The sequence below is a fragment of the Scyliorhinus torazame genome, chromosome 21, assembly GCF_047496885.1.
Source record: "Scyliorhinus torazame isolate Kashiwa2021f chromosome 21, sScyTor2.1, whole genome shotgun sequence".
NCBI classification, from domain to species: Eukaryota; Metazoa; Chordata; class Chondrichthyes; order Carcharhiniformes; family Scyliorhinidae; genus Scyliorhinus; species Scyliorhinus torazame.
This window is the reverse complement of record NC_092727.1, coordinates 122230123-122248772: the sequence shown is the minus strand read 5'-3', so window position 1 is coordinate 122248772 and position 18650 is coordinate 122230123. Positions and strand designations below refer to the sequence as shown.

Genomic DNA, 18650 nt, shown 5'->3' with positions numbered 1-18650 from the left:
TTCCTGAAAGGCTTGTGACTTGAGGGAGGAGGGTGCAATCCACAAAACAGGCAAAACTCCCTTGGAAAGTGAGCATGTGGAGGACCAGTCTGTATTAGTGGGTGGGCTGGGGGGGTATGGGTAAGGAGTAGTCACTGCTCCCCTGCCCTGGGACATTGGCTCCAGAAGTAACTGTGCTGTCTCTGCCGGTTCACCCGACCAAACCTGACCAATACACTTAAATCAGAACTCTGCTACATGCCTGTGAGTGACATGCTTGCCTGCTAAAAAGAACAGGTTACAATCAGGATATTGTAGCAGGCGGCCACATTTAAGTCTAAGTGACCCTTTAACCAACGTTTATATAGTGAAAAAAAACTTGCGTTTACATTGCACTTTTCATGAGCACGGGCTTTCTTTAAAGCCAATTAATATTTTGATTCTGCAGTCACTTTTCTAATTATAGGAAACATGCCAGCCAGTTTTGCGCACAGCAAGCTCCCAAAAGCAGCAATGTGATAACACCCAGATGCTTTTGTGACGTTGATTGAGGGTGAATATTGACCAGGATACCAGACACTCTTCTTTGAAATAGGAATCCTTCACATCCAGCCAACAGGGCGGAGGGGTCCTTGGTTGAACATCTGACTTGTAGCACTCCCTCAGGACTGCACTGCAGTGTGTTATAAAGGTTAGTGGCACCAAGAGCATTTTGACTCTGTAAATGTTTGCTATCTTTATATTCCCAAGTCAGTATAGGATTGTTCATTTTTTTAAGAATGTTCCCCAGATATGCAACTGTAAACCAGCTGTTACAAATAAAACTCTTAGACTAGTGAGCTTGAGGTGCAGACCCTGGAGGGCCTGTCTGTCAAAAGATGGTTTGAAGGATTTCTGGTGCACGAAGGTATCAAAGCTCTCAGAGGGTAGGATACGGAGAGGTGGTACTATGGTGAATGCAGAGAGATGGTGTCCTGAATGTTCAGTCCCAGCCAGGGCCTTTGGGGCGGACTGACGCCGGAGTGGTTCATGCCACTCTTCGGCGCCAGGACTCCTGCCTGTTCGGGGAGAATCCTGCCCAATACCTATAGTTAGATTAATGTTGGTCAAAGGTGTTTTTATGTGGAGGGGTTGGTTCAGTTCCAATTGTGTTTCTATTGTACTTAGAGAGGGCTATGACATGAAGAGTAAATAAACTAGCAGTGGTTGCTTAGCATCTGGGGGACTTGTAAGGTAGCAAAGTTTTTAATTTTAGTTTTAATTGGATATATTGCAGTTGAAGGAATACACCAGTGAGTGAGCAGCTCTCAACTCTGCCAGGAAAAAGACTGGACAGAAAGACTGGACAGGACAGGACAGTTGCAACAGGGTAGGCTTCCCAAAGAACCAGTTACTGTCCAGATAACCAGGGAATTGGGACAGAAATAATGCCTCAAGACGACTGAAATTAAAAGAACAGAGACAAGGTATTGTTCAGAAGAATTAAAAGAGCAAACAAAGTGTTCTGAGTGAAAGAGACAATTGCAATAACCAGATTTAAAATGGGAAAGCAGATTTCAGAGGTAAATCAAACGTTTGATGCCATTTTAATAGAGTCTGGGAACTGATAGTTAAAGCAATTGCGGATAGTTTATACGGCATGCAAGACAAATGAATCCTAAAGGATGGTGTTAAAACCTAGATACTTGATTCATTGTTAAACGTGGAGTGGAAGCTTTGTTTAAAGGAGTCATTTGGAAAACCTGGACTGGATATTGGAATGCAAACCACTAATGGAAAGCATTATCGTGAAAGAATATTTTAAAGCATGTTTTGGGAGTGGAGTTTGGAAACTCTCATGTGACAATTATCTGGGCAATATCGAAGGAGAAATTCACTGACACTAACTTGGGTTCAGAGTGGAGCTTGTATCTGACCACAGCCGATCTGTGTGCTTAAGGGGCACCTTGTGTTACTGAGACTGCTGTCGCTTAAGAAATGCTTTGTAATCTGAGTTAACCTGAACATCTGTGTATCATTGTGAAGCTAAGAGGGGAATAAATGAGTATTGTATCAGAATTCAATGCTTCATGTTTAATGACTTTTTTTTACTTGTTGTTGAAACTAATTAGCAGCCCTGTGATTCTGTTCCTCCACATTTTCTAAAAACAACGTAAATGTTATGTTTTTTTGAGCCAGAGTTCCATTCTGGGATCTTCTTGTCCAGTTAGAACATTAATTGGGATCATAACAGTAGATGCTACTGTGATTTCAGTAAAATATAATGATCATACAATCATAGTAATGTACTCGCAGAAGGAGGCCATTCAATCCATCATGCCCATGTTGGCCCTATGGAAGAGCTGTTTCTTTTCCCCTGAAACGCTGCTAGTTCCTCTTTCTCAAGTACCTGACCAACTCTCATGAAGGCAAGAAAAGGAGAAGAAGTAGTCCATTTGGCCCTTCAAGCCTGTTCTGCCATTCAGGACAATTATGGCGGATCTTGGGTTTCATTTCCCTGCCCACCCCCCATTTCCCTTAATACCCTGTGAAAGGAAAATCCCAAAGCTTCTGGAACCAGGAAATGCTGGGAAAACTCAGCAGATCTGGCAGCATCAGTGGACAGAAAAACAGCGTTCACATTTCAAATCTCATATGACTCTTCTTTGGAACTGGAGGGAGGTAGAAATGTGACAGGTTTTATGCTGTTGACAAAGGAGGGAGGGCCAAGTGCAGCAAAACAGATGATCAGGGATAGGTTGGACGGCAGGAAACTGACAAATATGTCAAGGAGCACAAGACATAGGGAGTGGCAATGATAGTATTAAAGATGAAAGCTTTGGTCCAGCATAGGTGTTAACAGCAGAATAAAGGTCAGCAATGTCTGAAAGCTAAATAGCAGAGCATGTTAATAGCAGAAATTGGTCATCATTGCAGGTACAGACTGGCATTTGGGGGAATAAATAAAATGGAAGGCAAAGTTTACGGTCTGAAAGTGTTGCATTCGATGTTAAGTGCAAAAGGCTGTAACGTTCCGAATGAGGTGCCTCCAGCTTTGGGCTTCACTGGACCATTGTAGCAGGCCAACGATAGAAATATGAGCATGAGAGCAAGATGGTGAGTCGAAGTGACAAGCGACAGGATGATCGGGGCCCATGGATGCTTGCGGCCCAGTGAAGCTGTTCCACAACACGGTCACCAGTCAATGTGGGAGAGACCACATTGTGAACAGAGTACAGGAGACTAAATTGAACAAAGTGCAAATAAATCACTGATTCACCTGGAAGGAGTGTTTGAGGCCTTGGATAGAGGAGGAGGACATTTTTTTAAAAACTCTTGCATGGGGTATGGGCTTTGCTGACTGGGCCAACGATTATTGCCCAACCCTCATCTCCCTTGAGCTGAGTGTCCTTCACGGTGGTGTGGGGCCGGACTGGGCAGCTTTCCTCCTCCAAAATACGTCAGTGAACCAGATGGGTTTTTGTGACAATTGTTTCATGGCCATCATTAGACTTTTAAGTCCAAACTTTTACTGAATTCAATGCCACCATCTGCCATGGTGGGACTGGAACCCAGTTCCCCACAGCATTACCCTGTGTCTCTGGATAATGATAATAGCTTATTGTCACAAGTAGGCTTCAATGAAGTTACTGTGAAAAGCCCCTAGTCGCCACATTCCGGCGCCTGTTCGGGGAGGCCGGTACGGGAATTGAACCGTGCTGCTGGCATTGTTCTGCATTACAAACCAGCTGTTTAGCCCACTGTGCTAGTCTCGTGCCACTAACACTATCCCACCGCCTCCCCTGCCTAGGAAGGTAGCATGGGAAGGGGAGGAAGTGTTGTGATTGTGGAGGAGTGGGCCAGAACGTCACGGAGGGAATTGTCTGTTCAGAACGCTGACAGCGAAGGTAAAGGGAAGATATGTTTGGTAGGAGCATCACGGTGGAAATATCGGAGGATGATCCTTTGAATTCGGAGGCTGGTGGGGTGGAAAATGAGAACAAGGGGGATCCATACATGGTTCTGGATGGTGGTTAGCACTGTTGCCTCACGGTGCCGAGGACCTGGGTTCGATCCCGGCCCTGGGTCACTGTCCGTGTGGAGTTTGCACATTTTCCCAGTGTCTGCGTGGGTTTCACCCCCACAACTCAAAGATGTGCAGGGTAGGTGGATTGGCCACGCTAAATTGCCCCTTAATTGGAATTTTTTTTTTTTAAATTTCCAGTTCCAGATGGGAGCATGAAGCAGCATCAATCCAGATGTTCCGGAAAAGGAATTGCGGGAAGGGTCTGAGTAGGACTGGGACAAGGAACATTCCACATCACCCACAAAACAAGCAGCACAATTTAGACCCTCGCGGATACCCATAGCCACATCTTTCATTTGGAGGATGAGATAAATTAAAGGAGGAATTGCTCAATGAAAGGCAAGTTCAGCCAGGAGTAGAGTGATGGTGAATAGAGATTGTTCGGACCTCTGTTCAAGGAAGAAGCAGAAAGCTTCCGGACCAGCCTGGTTGAGGTGAAGAGGGGTTGGACATGCACCATGAAGAGGAGGCAGTTAGGGACAGGAAACTGGAAACTGCTGAAATGATGCCAGGCATCAGAGGAATCACGAACGTAGGTGGGAAGAGGCCGGGCGAAGGGAGCGAGAATAGAGTCAAAATAAGAAGAAATGAGTTAAGTGGGGCAGAATCATGATGAAATGATGGGTCTAAGAGGACAGTCCTGTTTGTGAATTTGGGGTAGGGAGTAAAGTGGGCAGTACAGGGTTGAGTGGGGGGGGGGGGGGGGGGGGGAGTATGAGGTTGGAGGTTGTGGAGGGAAGATCTCCGTAGGCGATGTGGTCAGTCACAGTCCTGGGAACAATGGTTTGATGTTCAGTGGTGGGGACATGGTCCAGGAGGAGGTCGGGAGAAGTGTCTAAGGGTTGGCGTTCAGCCTCTGCAAGGTACACCAGACAACACTGGTCAGCAGGTTTGATAACAAAATCAATGTTGGGCTGAGGGAACAGAGTGCAGCAAGTTCAGAGGGAGACAGGTGGCAGTGGGTGAGGAGGGCAGAGAATTTGAGATGCCGATGTTGCGGCAACATTTCTCAATGAAAACATCAAGAAAAGGTCGCAGGCCAGAGGGTTGGGCCCAGGTAGGGGGAGAACACTGGAGGTGGGTGAAAGGTTACGTTGAGCAGGGGCTGATGGGAGAAGAGTTCAACATTAAGCTAAACCTCAAATTAATTGAGATCAGGACGTAAGGCGATAAAACGGAGTCCTTTGCTGAGCTCAGAACATTCAGCATCAGAGAGGGGAAGGTCAGAGGGGATAGTGAATACACAGCAACAGCTGGGGTTAAAAGAAAGAATGGGGTCAGAGGGAAGGCAAGGGTAGGTTCCGGAAGGAGGGTAGGTTCCGGAAGGAGGGAAGGAAGGTTCCAGAGGGTCATCGGTACCAATAAGTTGCTGAAGCTTGGCTTCCTCAGCATCTGAATAGTGAGAAAGTTTTTTATTAAACGTCAGATGAGACAAATAATTAAAATGAAACTGGGGACATGGACAGCTTTTGGGAGAGCTGTCGCTACTAGAGAGAGAGAGAGAGAGAGATAGAGTGTGTACACGTGGTGGTGCATGGCACAGAGTGTGGATCTCAGGGTGCCTCGAGAACAGCAGTTCGAGGAGCATCGTATAGCCCGGATACCTGTAATCCTGGGCGGATTCAAAACATAAGGAATGGAACATCAGTTGGAATCCATGTCAGGAACAGAGACAGTTACTGAGGACAGAATCATGGTTGTGAGAGGGAGTACATATTCAGATTTCTTTGTAGTTATGCATAGTAATTTACAGGTTTCTTGAAGGAAGAAAAAGAGAGACAATATTTGATCATCAAAATAGGTTAAAATGCTGCAGTCCCATGAAGCAAAAAGAGAATGACTCATTCAGTCACTATAAACCTGATCAAAAGTAAATTGAATCACGGATTGTGATGCTCAAGTCCCTGGGGAAAGAATTCTAGAATCCTACATAATTAAAGCAGAGTTTTATTTATGCATTCACCGTACTTAAAGGACCTCATTACAGAATTGGGGTTTCCGAATTTTGACTGTGTTTGGAGAGTGGTGATTTACTGATGGTGATGATGCTGCCATTGGTGGTGACAGCAGTGGGAGCAATTTGAGGAGATGAATAAAGAACGTCATTAAAACATCACGTCGCATTATGCATAATTGTCTTAGGTTCTTTTGTCACATATACAATGAATTGTCACATATACAATGAATCAGCCAAGTGATAGCCCTGCAACTAGTATTAGAGTCATAGAGTCACAGAGGTTTACAGCATGGAAACAGGCCCTTCGGCCCAACTTGTCCATGCCGCCCAGTTTTTACCACTAAGCTAGTCCCAATTGCCCGCATTTGACCCATAACCCTCTATACCCAGCTTACTCATATAACTGTCTAAATGCTTTTTAAAAGATAAACCCTCCTCTACTACTGCCTCTGGCAGCTAGTTCCAGACACTCACCACACTCTGTGTGAAAGAATTGCCCCTCTGGACCCTTTTGTATCTCTCCCCTCTCACCTTATGGGCAGCATGTTAGCATAGTGGTTGACACTATGGCTTCACAGCGCCAGGGTCCCAGGTTCGATTCCCAGCCCCTGTTCAGGTACAAGAGTATCTAATAGCACGTCTTTCGGGACTTATGGGAGGAAACCAGAGCACCCGGATGAAACCCACGCAGACACGGGAAGAACATGCAGACTCCGCACAGACAGTGACCCAGCCAGGAATCGAACCTGGGACCCTGGAGCTGTGAAACCACAATGCTAACCACTGTGCTACCGTGCTGCCCCTTGGGAACAAGGTAATTGCAGCTATGGGCAGAGGCTGGAGAAACTGAGAGTGTTCTCATTCAATCACGGAAGGTTATGAGAAGATTTAATAGTGGTGTTCAAAGTCAAGAGTGCTCTTGATGGAGCTGGTAAGGAGCAACTGTTTCAATTTGTAGAAGGATTGGAAAGATTAGGGGAGGGTGTTGCATAGTGGTATCGTCATTGGATTAGTAGTCAAGAGATTCAGGTATTACTCTGGTACCTGGGTTCAAATCCTGCCATGGGCAGATGGTGAACTTTGAATCCAATGAAAACTGGAATTAAAAGTCTAATGACGACCATGAAATCATCTGGTCCACTGGTGTCTCTTATAGAAGGAAATCTGCCACCCCTGGTCTGTGACTCCAGGTCCACAGCAATGTGGCTGACTCTTAAATGCCCCTTCCTCAAAGTCAATTGGAGATAGTCAGTGACCCTATGTACCATAGAAAGAATTTGTAAAAAGTGAACAGAGGCAAATTTAAGATGATTATGAGAAAAGTCAGAGAAGGTGCTAAGAATTTATTTTATTTCCGCAACAAACTATGATAATCTGGAATGCACTGCCTGGTTAGTGGAAGCAGATAGAAAAGTAATTTTCATAAGGGAATTGGATGTGTATCAAAAAAGAAAAAGATTGCAAAGATTTACCAGAATGTTGCCTGGTATGGAGGGAAGATCTTATGAGGAAAGGCTGAGGGACTTGAGGCTGTTTTCGTTAGAGAGAAGAAGGTTAAGAGGTGACTTAATTGTGGCATACAAGATAATCAGAGGATTGGATAGGGTGGACAGTGAGAGCCTTTTTCCTCGGATGGTGATGTCGAGCACGAGGGGTCATACCTTTAATTTGAGGGGAGATAGATGTAAGACAGATGTAAGAGGTAGGTTCTTTACTCAGAGAGTAGTAAGGGCGTGGAATGCCCTGCCTGCAGCAGTAGTGGACTCGCCAACACTAAGGACATTCAAATGGTCATTGGATAGACATATGGACAATAAGGGAATCGTGTAGATGGGCTTTAGAGTGGTTTCACAGGTCGGCGCAACATCGAGGGCCAAAGGGCCTGTACTGCGCTGTAATGTTCTATGTTCTATGGTGAAAATACAGGGGATTTAGCAGAGGCTTTTTGAAGGAGCCAGCCACAAGTGTGATGGGCCGAATGGTCTCCTTGTGTGCTGTATGATTCTCTTCTACGATTGAAATCTTTTGTTATATTTATCTCTTGCTATTGGTTACTGTTCTTGGAGTTTGAAAACTTGTGGACAGACTAATGGTTAAAAAAAAGTCGCCCTATTTTTAACCACCATAATAGGAAGTTCGCGTTTGTAATGAAGTGGTCCAGAATCAGGCGTACAATCAATGAGGCCGAGGCAGTTCACCTTATTCTCCCACTGATCTCATTTGCAAGCTTGTTTCTGTGCAGGCTGCTGACACTTTAACGATACCACTGACAAGACTGATATTTACCTTCCACCAATCTTCATTGGAGTCGTCTGTGACCACGATTCTGTCTCCTTGCCTGGTAAAATAATAATGAGATTATTAAAAATATGCTCACTCTGTGTGGTTTGAGTTTATTCCAAGCTTGCCTTGAGCAATGATTCACACTTCCAGGCCCATTAAGGTAATTGAGCAAGGCAGGCAAGAGTCTTCATTCGTAATGTAGGTGTTAACACGTCAGTGGTTTCGAAAGCAGACGTCTTTTTGCGAAGATAGATTTAAAAAAATTAGGGAGGACAATTCGCACACCAATACGCCCGACAGTGAGCTGTGACAGCAACGGGGCAGTCATTACAACCGGCAGCTCATTACCAGAGAAGCTCCTGTTGCTCCCTGTCGGTTATTGCTCCAGTTCTGCTTGCAGTTGAAACCGCTTTGGAAGATTTTTCTGAGAAAGTCCGCTACTTTCCACTTATTGAACCACAATTGCCACCAGTCTTTGGGCTGACAGTCCGGTTTACTAGAATTAAAATTTACAGTGCAGAAGGAGGCCATTCGGCCCATCGAGTCTGCACCGGCTCCTGGAAAGAGCAACCTACCCAAAGCCCCACACCTCCACCCTATCCCTATAACCCAGTAACCCGACCCAACACCAAGGGGAATTTTGGACACTAAGGGCAATTTAGCATGGCCAATCCACCTAACCTGCACATCTTTGGACTGTGAGAGGAAACCGGAGCACCTGGAGGAAACCCACGCACACACGGGAAGAACGTGCAGACGCCGCACAGACAGTGACCCAAGCCGGGAATCGAACCTGCGACCCTGGAGCTGTGAAGCAATTGTGCTAACCACCATGCTACCGTGCTGCCCAAGGTTGCTGAATGAAATAGCCGAGATCAGGAACTGACTGTGTGCTGGGGCACAAAGCAAACCCCATTGCTACGTGCCATCGTATCTTGGGTCGGTAATAGGTCATTTGGACACGCAGCAATTGCAAACCTTCACCAATAAAATAAGTGAGCCCGGCATCATCCACTGATAAAAGATTATCTTGGTGTGAGACCTGAAGCCACTCTGTTCCTCTGACACAAGATTGTCCTCAGGCCTTGCCTCCTCCACTCCACCAGCAGTTGCTGCTAATCCAGTCATTGAGTTCCTGCCAACTGTTCCCTTTGCTCCTCACCTTCCTTCTCTCGTCTTTGACCATATTTTTGGGTTGTGAACTGAGCTGCTCCAGTTCTTCCCCATTCCCCAATGCTTCCTTTCAATTCAATCCCTCTCCTATTCATTTGCTCCCTGCTTGTGACACAGGTACTGCAGATATACAAGTTTGGCGTGCATGCTTATGTCCGAGAACTTAGCTATGCAGGGTTTGAGGCCTCTTATAATCTACACTGACATAACTGTCCTTCTACTCACCCACCCCACCCCAAGATGTCCTTATGTCCCCACCCTCCCACCCATTGAATGGTTGTTGCTCCAAGTGTTCCAGAATGAGTATGAAGACAGTGCTAGCTTGCTCTCAAAGTCGAACACCACACTCAGAATTTCCAGCCCACTTATATTCAAACGGGATTGAACGCAATCCATTTCTTTTTTATTTTCTTATGAATTTATTTCATTTTTTCCCAATTAAGGGACAATTTATCATGGCCAATCCACCTAACCTGCACATCTTTGGGTTGTGGGGGCGAAACCCACGCAAACACGGGGAGAATGTGTAAACTCCACACGGACAGTGACCCATAGCCGGGATCGAATCTGGGACCTCGGCGTCATGAGGTAGCAATGCTAACCCACTGACCCACCGTGCTGCCCTCATCCATTTCATCTTCACGTTTGGTTTTACTGCACTTATCGACGAGCCGCATTTTCCCCTCTGGTACCTGTCATGTGAGAGTACCTTTAAGAAATGGATGTTTAAGAAATGTACCTTTAAGAAAACAGTGATGTCAGAGAGTGGGTGGAGCTGAACTCAGTTCAGCCATTTTGAAGTTTCAGTTTGAAAAAAGAGCTTGGGGCGTGTCTGTGTTTGCAGTGAGCTGGATCTGCTGTGATCTCTGCCATGAAAGTCTATCTCTGGATCATTTGGGTGATTTAAACTCATAATAGTAAAGCCTTTAACCTGATGTGTTTCTGTTTAAGGATGTTAAGTCTCATGGATGTTGAAAGGAATAACTGAAGGATTATTTAGTGTTGTAATATTTTCGGGGTTATCTTTGAAGTAAGGGATGTTAAGAGAGCCAATGTTTATTTAAGAGGTTAAGTTGAGTTCATGGAATAAACAGTGTTTTGTGTTTAAAAATCCACGTGTCCATAATTGTAATATCACACCTGGAGAACAAGCCGTGTGCTCGGAAAAGCAACAAATCCATTAAAGGGGGAGGTTGGTTGAACTCCATGATACATTTTGGGGTTCTGAAAACACCTCGCCCATAACATATCTAATTGGAAGTTAGTTAAAAGGAGGGCTCTGGTCGTGAGCATTGCAAAGCAATAGGCTCACAGTGGTTTGGATGTGCTAAGACTATGTTCCTTTCCTCCGCTGTGCTGATGCAGAGAATCATGTTTGGAGATCACTCCAACCCTTAATTGGCAGCCCATCCACCACCTTAAACATCTACTCACTCCAGCACAGGCACAATCTACAGGATGCGCTGCAGCAACTTAACAAGATATCCTCGACAGCACCACCCAAACCAGTGACCCCCATCTAGAATAACAAGATAAGCAGATGTATGGAAACACCTCAAGGTTCCCCTCCAATCCACATATCACCCTGACTTGGGACTATATGACTGTTCCTTGCTGGATCAAAATGCAGCCATTCCCTTTGTTAACAGTACAGAAGAGCCATTCGAATGAAGTGCTGACGGAGCCTGTAACAGAAAGAAAATCAGGGCCGCGAGCCTGAGGAGGTGAGAAAATTGGATGGATAATATCAGAAGTCACTACCTTTCCTTGCTGCGAGGAGACAATCATTTTTCATGCATTATTGAGCAGGACACACACGATACAGCTAAAGATGTACTTACTGCAGCCCAAGGTCATTATGTTCCTGCGGTATAAACTTGTAGAGTGCCACATATGTGTGCATCTGCAGCATATCCTTACGTACCGAAGGCTTCCTAACCTGCAAGACAAAACAGGTTTTCAGCATGTCAGCTGTACACCAGATCAGGAAAGATAACAATGTTTGGCTCCCTGTTGTTGCAACAAAGAATATAAGGATTTTTCTCCCCAGACACCGTGGGTTAGAAATCGGTCTTGTGCAGGAGTGGAAATACATCTTGCCCAATATGGAGTTACACTGGGCAGAATTTTCTCCCCCTAAAAAGGCAGAGTGACACAGTGGGCGGGACATATGGCGAGGAAGCTGCCAACCCCATAGGCAGCTTTCCCTGCTGCATCATACCCAAAACAAATGAAGGGACGGGTCCCACCATATCATGTTGGTAGGATGTGACACAACATTAAAAAGGGCCGATACAATAAATTAATGCTAGAACCCCCCGCCGCCACCCCCTGCGAACACCCTTTACCGCAGAACCTCTCCCCCTCCCCCCCCCCCCCCCCCTCCCACCGTTAACACCCCCCACGGAACACCACCCAGGCAACAGACCCCCGCAAAGAAACATCCCCCTGGCACTCTGCCCCCTGCCAAGACGTGACCCTCTTCCCCCTGGGAGATGTACCCACGTGTGCGTCTCCAGTGGCTCTGCTCACCAGGGGCATGTGGTGGGACCTATCATGATTCACATCATTGATGGGGTTGGGGTTGGGGGCGAGGACAATTTGCGGAGGAAATTCCGCCGGCAATTTCCTCCTCAAATCTGATTGGAGAATCACACCTTTAGCACAGGGCAGGGGGCCCTGCCGCAGGAGGCTTTACGCTGCGTGTCTGCTAGCCCACCACCAGACGGAGGATCGGTGCAGCTTTTGAGCCGTTTTTTGCGGGCATAAAACGCCACCGTTCCCACTCCGGCATCAGCACTTTAGCCTTCAATTCGGGGAATCCTGCCCCCTGTCTTCAGTTTAAAAAATAGCAAAGAATGATTTTGGCTTTCAAAACAAGAGCTGCGTCAGGAAAAATTAAACCTACAATTCTTTCAATCAGATTGGGACTGTACTTGCATCACTTTGCTTGTTGAGGTTTTGTCGATTATTTATGTACACAATGCCTCCAGGATCACACAAAATTTAAATCCAAACTCATTAATTAGTGTAGATCTCAATGTGCTGAAGCCAAATGATCCTGAAGTCTGATTTAAGATTTATCCATTACGGAGGTAAAAGTGCCAACTGGGGTTGAGCAGTCTGGTCAGATCTCAAATGTGATGTGTGGCTCCAAGGCATTTGGTTAGATAACTACAAATGCCGACTGTCAAGCTCTTCCCTGTTCCTCTGTACAGGAAAGTGCACAACAGTTTTCAATAACAATCACTCATTCTAATCCCTTGTCCAAACCATCTAAAGCACCGGCTGGTGACTAGGTTTGCTGTCACTTTGTCGAGTTCAAATCTCTTGATGCAGTGGGCAGGACTTGAATCAGTAGACTGCGGATTCAACTTCCGCTCCAGGACTTCAGCCCAACAATCACGGTCGACACAATAGCGAGGGAGGGCTGCCCTGTTGCTTGGATTGGATTTGTTTATTGTCACGTGTACCGAGCAGCCATTTGTTTGAGATGTTAAACCCTCAGGCCTCATCTACCTTCTCAGGTAGATATAAAAGATCCCATGGCAGTACTTTGAAGAGCAGGAGGATTGTCCCCAGAGTCCTGGCCAACATTTATCCCTCAAATCAACATCGCTAAATCAGATCATCTTCTAATCACTCTTATGTTTGGGGAACCTTGCTCTGCACAAATTGGCTGCCATGTTTCTTACATTACAACAGTAACCACATGTCAAAACAATACTTCAATGGCTATAAAGTGCTTTGGGATATCTGGTGATCATGAAAGGCGGTTTATGATTGCAAGATTATCTTTTTCTATGCTGTTTACTTTTAATGAGAAATTACTGGAATGAATCGAAGTGGTGTTCCCGGCACCGGGACTAATGAGAATGTACATCGAGTTTAGCCGCTTTTCACAATTCTTTCATTACTAAAAAGGTACATTGGAATTTCACAGGACATACAGGCTTCCTTAACTTCGTGGATCAGCCGAGATTTCATTGAAAATGTCATCACCCATATTCCAAATGCTGTTTCCCTGGGAATGCTTCCCCTCAGGAGCAGCTGATCATTTGCATTAGTTTGAATACAACATATGAAGAAGCCTTTTGATACAATAAGCCTTCCTTGGCATTTCATTAGCCACGGAGCCTGTTTATCTTTATAATCCCAATTCCCTGTTCTTTCTCCGTGTATCGTTTTACTTTCAAATAAGTCCGTCGGGAAGTGGCTGAGTGAAGTTGCATTACCGCAGGCAAACTGCTGCACAGTAAGCGTACATCATCCTGCTTAATCATATTATGTTTCATTAAAAATGCTTCAAAATAAGTACCTCTCAGAGGCGCAGAATTGTGACACTGCGGAGGCCATTAGCTCCATCGCATCTGTACTGGCTCTCAGAATGAGTAATTCACGGAGTGCCATTACCCCACTTCTTACCATAACCCTGCACATTCTCCCTTTCCAGATAGCAGCACAATTTCCTCTGAAAGCCTCAATTGAACCTGCCTCCAATCACACCCAGGCAGCGCTTCCCAGACGCCAACCACTCGCTGCATGGAAAATATTTTCCTTATGTCGCTTTTCATGATTTTGAGTACTCAAATCTCCCCTTAGCCTTCCCTTCTCCAAGGAAAACAATTCCAATTTATCTTTATCACTGAAGTTTGTCATTCCTGGAACCATTCTCGTGAATCTTTTCTGTACTCTCCCCAAAGTCTTCACATTCTTGTGTTATGGGCGAGGCTTTTCAAAACCCCAAAATGTATCATGGAGTTCAACCAACCTCTCCCACTAATGGATTTGTTGCTTTCCCGAGCACACGGCTTTTTCCCTAGGTGTGGGATTACAATTATGGACACGTGGGTTTTTAAACACAAAACACTGTTTATTCCATGAACTCAACTTAACATCTTAAATAAACATTGGATCTCTTAACACCCCTTACTGCAAAGAAAACTCAGAAAATATTGCAACAGTAAATAATTCCTTAAAATATTCCTTCAAACTTCCAAGAGACTTAACACCTTTAAACAGCATCACATCAGGTTAAAGGATATATATTTTTTCTGTAGAATGACAGAGACTGTCGCAAACTGGCTTTCTACTTTTAAACTGCTCTCAGCAAAACCAGCCAGGCACTTTTTAGCTGCTCTCAGCAAAACCAAACTGCAAAACTTGCAGCTCTCTGGAAACACACAGACACTGCTTTTAAACTGAAACTAAAAACCTGTAAAATGGCTGACCTGAGCTGAGCTCCACCCACTCTATGACATCACTGTTTTCTTAAATGTACATTGCTTAAACATCCAGTTCTTAAAGGCACTCTCGCATGACACTTGCTAAGGTGCGACATCCAGAACTGGACTCCAGCTGAGTCTTATACAAGTTCAACATTACCTCTTTCCCTTGTACTCATGTCCCTGTTAATAAAGCCGAGGGTAGTGTATGCTTTATTAATGCTCTCTTAACCTGTCCTGCCACCTTCAATGACTTACGCACATGTACACCCAGCTCCCTCTGCACCTACACCACCTGAAGAATTGTCCCCCTTATTTTATATTGTCTCTCTATGTTCTTCCGAGCAAAATGAATCACTTCACACTTCTCCACATTGAACTTCATCTGCCACCTGCCTGCCCATTGCACCAACTTGCCTATGTCCTTTTGAAGTTCTGCACTATTCTCCGGTTAGGAGTTGGGGAAACTTAAGATTAGAAAACAAAGAAAATCAGGGAGTTGATTAGAGACTAGACGTCTGGAGAAATTATGAGATGCGATTTCACCTATCAGTGGAAAACACTTATTTTACATTTGTGCAAAAGAAAACATTGGGGCAGTAGAGGTGGGAACGTCAAAGTTGGAAGTTAAGGAAATGGACACAGACCTGCCAGCTCCACAGAGTTAATAACGTAAAAAGGAAATAAATAATATAACTTTTGGGTCAATCCACCCTCCCCCTCCCCCCCACCCCGCACAGCTTGCACACATGAGGGTGACCCGACTGTGCCCCCCCCCCTCCCTCCCACCCGACGACCTCCCCACCAGATGCTCGCAACAGGCCCCCCCCCATTTTAAGTAACTTGCTGTGAACCCAACCATCATGTTTATAAACATCTAGCTATGACTGACAGATTGTCGCCACATCAAAAGCAGTTACATGCTTTCTGCTGAGAAAAAGAGGAAGTGAAAACACTTTTCTCCTAGATGTTACAAACATTGTGGTTAGCTTCACAGCAGGGTATTTGAGATGCATTGGTTGTCTGGAAGCGATTATCCTGTCAATTGCAGCCCACTAAAAGCTATTTCTCTTTGAAAGTGAGCAGAAGCCTCGCAGATCAAAGGATCTGAGGGGGTTTAAAGCCTTGTGAGTAACAGCTGCTGTTGTCTACACTTCTACCTGAGACAGCAGGTGTAAGGCAGTGATTTTCCATTCTTTATGCCTGGACTGCTCTTTCGTTTCCAGACATAAGTAACTGATGGGGCGGGGGGCAGTGGACAGGATTTGTGTTGTGGGGGAGGGGGCCCTCCGATGGACTTTGGGCGCACCTGCATTACATACTTGCTGGCTTGATTCACCGCGAGGTGCACCGCATCAGGGCCATGTTTAAAATTACTCGGAACAATCCACACCCGTGTGAATCCCAGCTGAGGGGGCGGAGCATCATGGAAGGGTGAAAAATCGGGCGCCCAGTCATCAGGTGCAAATGGGTTCAAATGACCCACTTGCATCCTCCCAGCGACGTGGGGTGTGTAGCTCGCTGTCTCCGCCAGCGGGGGACTGCAGCATGCCGATCCTGTTTCTTTGCCCAACGCACAATCTCCGCTGCATCAGGAACTCTGCTACCGCAGGGGTTGGCCGAGATTCCACCCTATAGTCTCCCGAAAGAAGCAGCCATTTTGCACCTTCGCTGAACCTGGAGACTATTTCCTAAACGTGGCCGCCTTAAGCTGGTTGTGGTAATTATTTGCTGGATTTGGCTCATAGTTACTTAATATTGGATATTGTTTGGGAAAAGGGGTGTGTCAGAGTTCAGGTAACTTAGAGGACCAAGGGATAGTTTCATGTAAAATTATGTGCGCACAGTCATCAGTATACTCAAGTGTCATAGTGTACTATAGTCATTCTTGTCATGTGTATTTTTGTCTTTCTTTGGAGTCTGCACGTTCTCATGTCTGCGTGGGTTTCCTCCCGGTGCTCCGGTTTCCTCCCATAGCCCCAGTTTGTTAGGTGAATTGGACATTCTGAATTCTCCCTCTGTGTACCCGAACAGGTGCCAGAATGTGGCGACTAGGGGCTTTTCACAGTAACTTCATTGCAGTGTTAATGTGAGCAAAGATTATTGATTATTATTATCTATTCACACATGGAAGCAGAATTGGTGCCTCTCCCACGCCCTTGGGAACTCAAGCTATGCCCTTGGTCCCGCACTCCTCTGTTGTGATTATGTTTGCTGGGTGATGTCCTTCCCCTGCCAATCTGGCTTTCACAGACACGTCACCTACCATCCACAGATTCATTGCTCCTTCCAGTTTTAAAACCCAATTATAATTTTTTTCTTTGATTGAATGTGGGCATTACTGGCAAGGCCCATTTTTAATTGCCTTTGAACTGAGTGACACAGGAGGTCATTTCAGAGGGCAGTTAGGAGTGCAGTCAGATGTAGGCCAGACCAGGTAAAGACAGTAGATTTCCCTCCCTGAAGAGACAAGAGAACTACTTGGGTTTTTACAACAATTGTTGATGGTTGTCATGGTCACCGCTTACTGCTAACAGTAACCAACTTTCGGTTCCAGAGTCATTAGTTGAATTCAGATTTCATCAGCTGCCATGGTTGAAGCAGAACCCAATAGAAACTCCAAAGCCGATTCAAAAATATGCAACATGTCCCCTGAGTATTAGCCTGGGCCTCTAGCCCAGAGACATTACCACTCTGCCACCTTCTCCCATAAGTTACCTGAACGGGGATGGCACTCTCTTTCTTTTCCTCTGTCTCAGCTGTTCCATTCTCCAAAGGCGCTTGAAGAGAAAAACACGTTAAAAAAATCAATGCCAGATTCAGGATGTAATAGACAGCGAAAGAATCTATGATCAAAGTGATCCATTTCAGGCAGCTTAATCTTTAACCTATCTTACCTTTGATCAGTAGGCAAATGCATCGACAGTTGTACTATTGGGATATTTGATGTCTCACACACCACTGGGTGTCAGCAATGCCTCATTAAGTAACACTCTGACTCAGATGGCTGTGAGTTCGAAAGCCCCACCAGAGCTTTTGAGTGCAATATCTGGGCTGACACCCCAGTGCAGTACCGCACCTTCAGAGGTACCATCTTTCGGATGATAAGGTCTATCGGTCTTCTCAAGTGAACTCAAAAGGTTCCGTGACCTTATTTCAAATAGGAACACGGAGCTCGTCCCAGTCAATAGTTAGCCCTCAACCAACATCAATAAATGATCATTACCCGACAATGATCACATTGCTGTTTGTGGGAGCTTGCTGTTGGCTGCTGTCTTTCCTACCTTAAAACAGAGGTTACACTACAAAAGTACTTAATTGGCTGTTAACTCACTGGTGTCTTCCTGGCTCTCACTCTTTTCCGAACAGTTTGTGCTCAGGTCTGGTTCCTCAGCAATGTCTCCGTTTTCACCCTGCATTGGACACAATAAATGGGAATATACTAAGAGGGGTAGATGAAGTGAGAGATCTTGGCGTACAAGTACACAGGTCCCTAAAGGCAGAAGTTCAAGTAGACAAGGTTGTAAAGAAAGCATATGGAATGTTCTCCTTAATTGGCAGAGGTATAGAATATAAAAGTAAGGGTGCATTGTATGGAATTGTATAAGGCATTGGTGAGGCCGCAACTGGAGTATTGTGGGCAGTCCTGGTCACCACATTACAGGAAGGATGTTATTGCTCTAGAGAGAGTGCAGAGGAGGTTTACAAGAATGTGGCCAGGGATAGAAAAGTGCAGCTAAAGGAGAGATTGGATAGGTTGGGGTTATTTTCCTTCTAACAAAGAAGGTTGAGGGGTGGTTTAATTGAGGGGTAGAGATAGAGTGGACAGGATAAAATAGTTTCCCTTGGTGGAAAATTCTAGAACCAGGGGACATAGATTCAAGATAAGTGGCAGAAGGTGCAGCGGGGACACAAGGAAGAACCTTTTTTATGCAGAGGGTAGTGAGAGTCTGGAATTCGCTGCCCG

The 18650-nt window shown here is 45.4% G+C and overlaps 1 protein-coding gene across 2 annotated transcripts in view; it reads right to left on the bottom strand.

Moving 5' to 3' along the window:
• The window catches only part of LOC140398595 (SH3 and cysteine-rich domain-containing protein 2-like), a 126151-nt gene that overhangs the window by 13372 nt on the left and 94129 nt on the right, over window positions 1–18650 (bottom strand). For both annotated transcript variants that reach the window (XR_011937511.1, XM_072487430.1), the window contains exons 6-9: window positions 18018–18096; window positions 17402–17463; window positions 11300–11397; window positions 8289–8340 (exon numbers count right to left, since the gene is read on the bottom strand). Coding sequence is in view for 1 of the 2 variants with exons in the window: in XM_072487430.1 (XP_072343531.1) it covers window positions 8289–8340; window positions 11300–11397; window positions 17402–17463; window positions 18018–18096 (291 nt within the window). In the remaining variant the exon portion in view is untranslated. The remainder of the gene's footprint in view (window positions 1–8288; window positions 8341–11299; window positions 11398–17401; window positions 17464–18017; window positions 18097–18650) is intronic.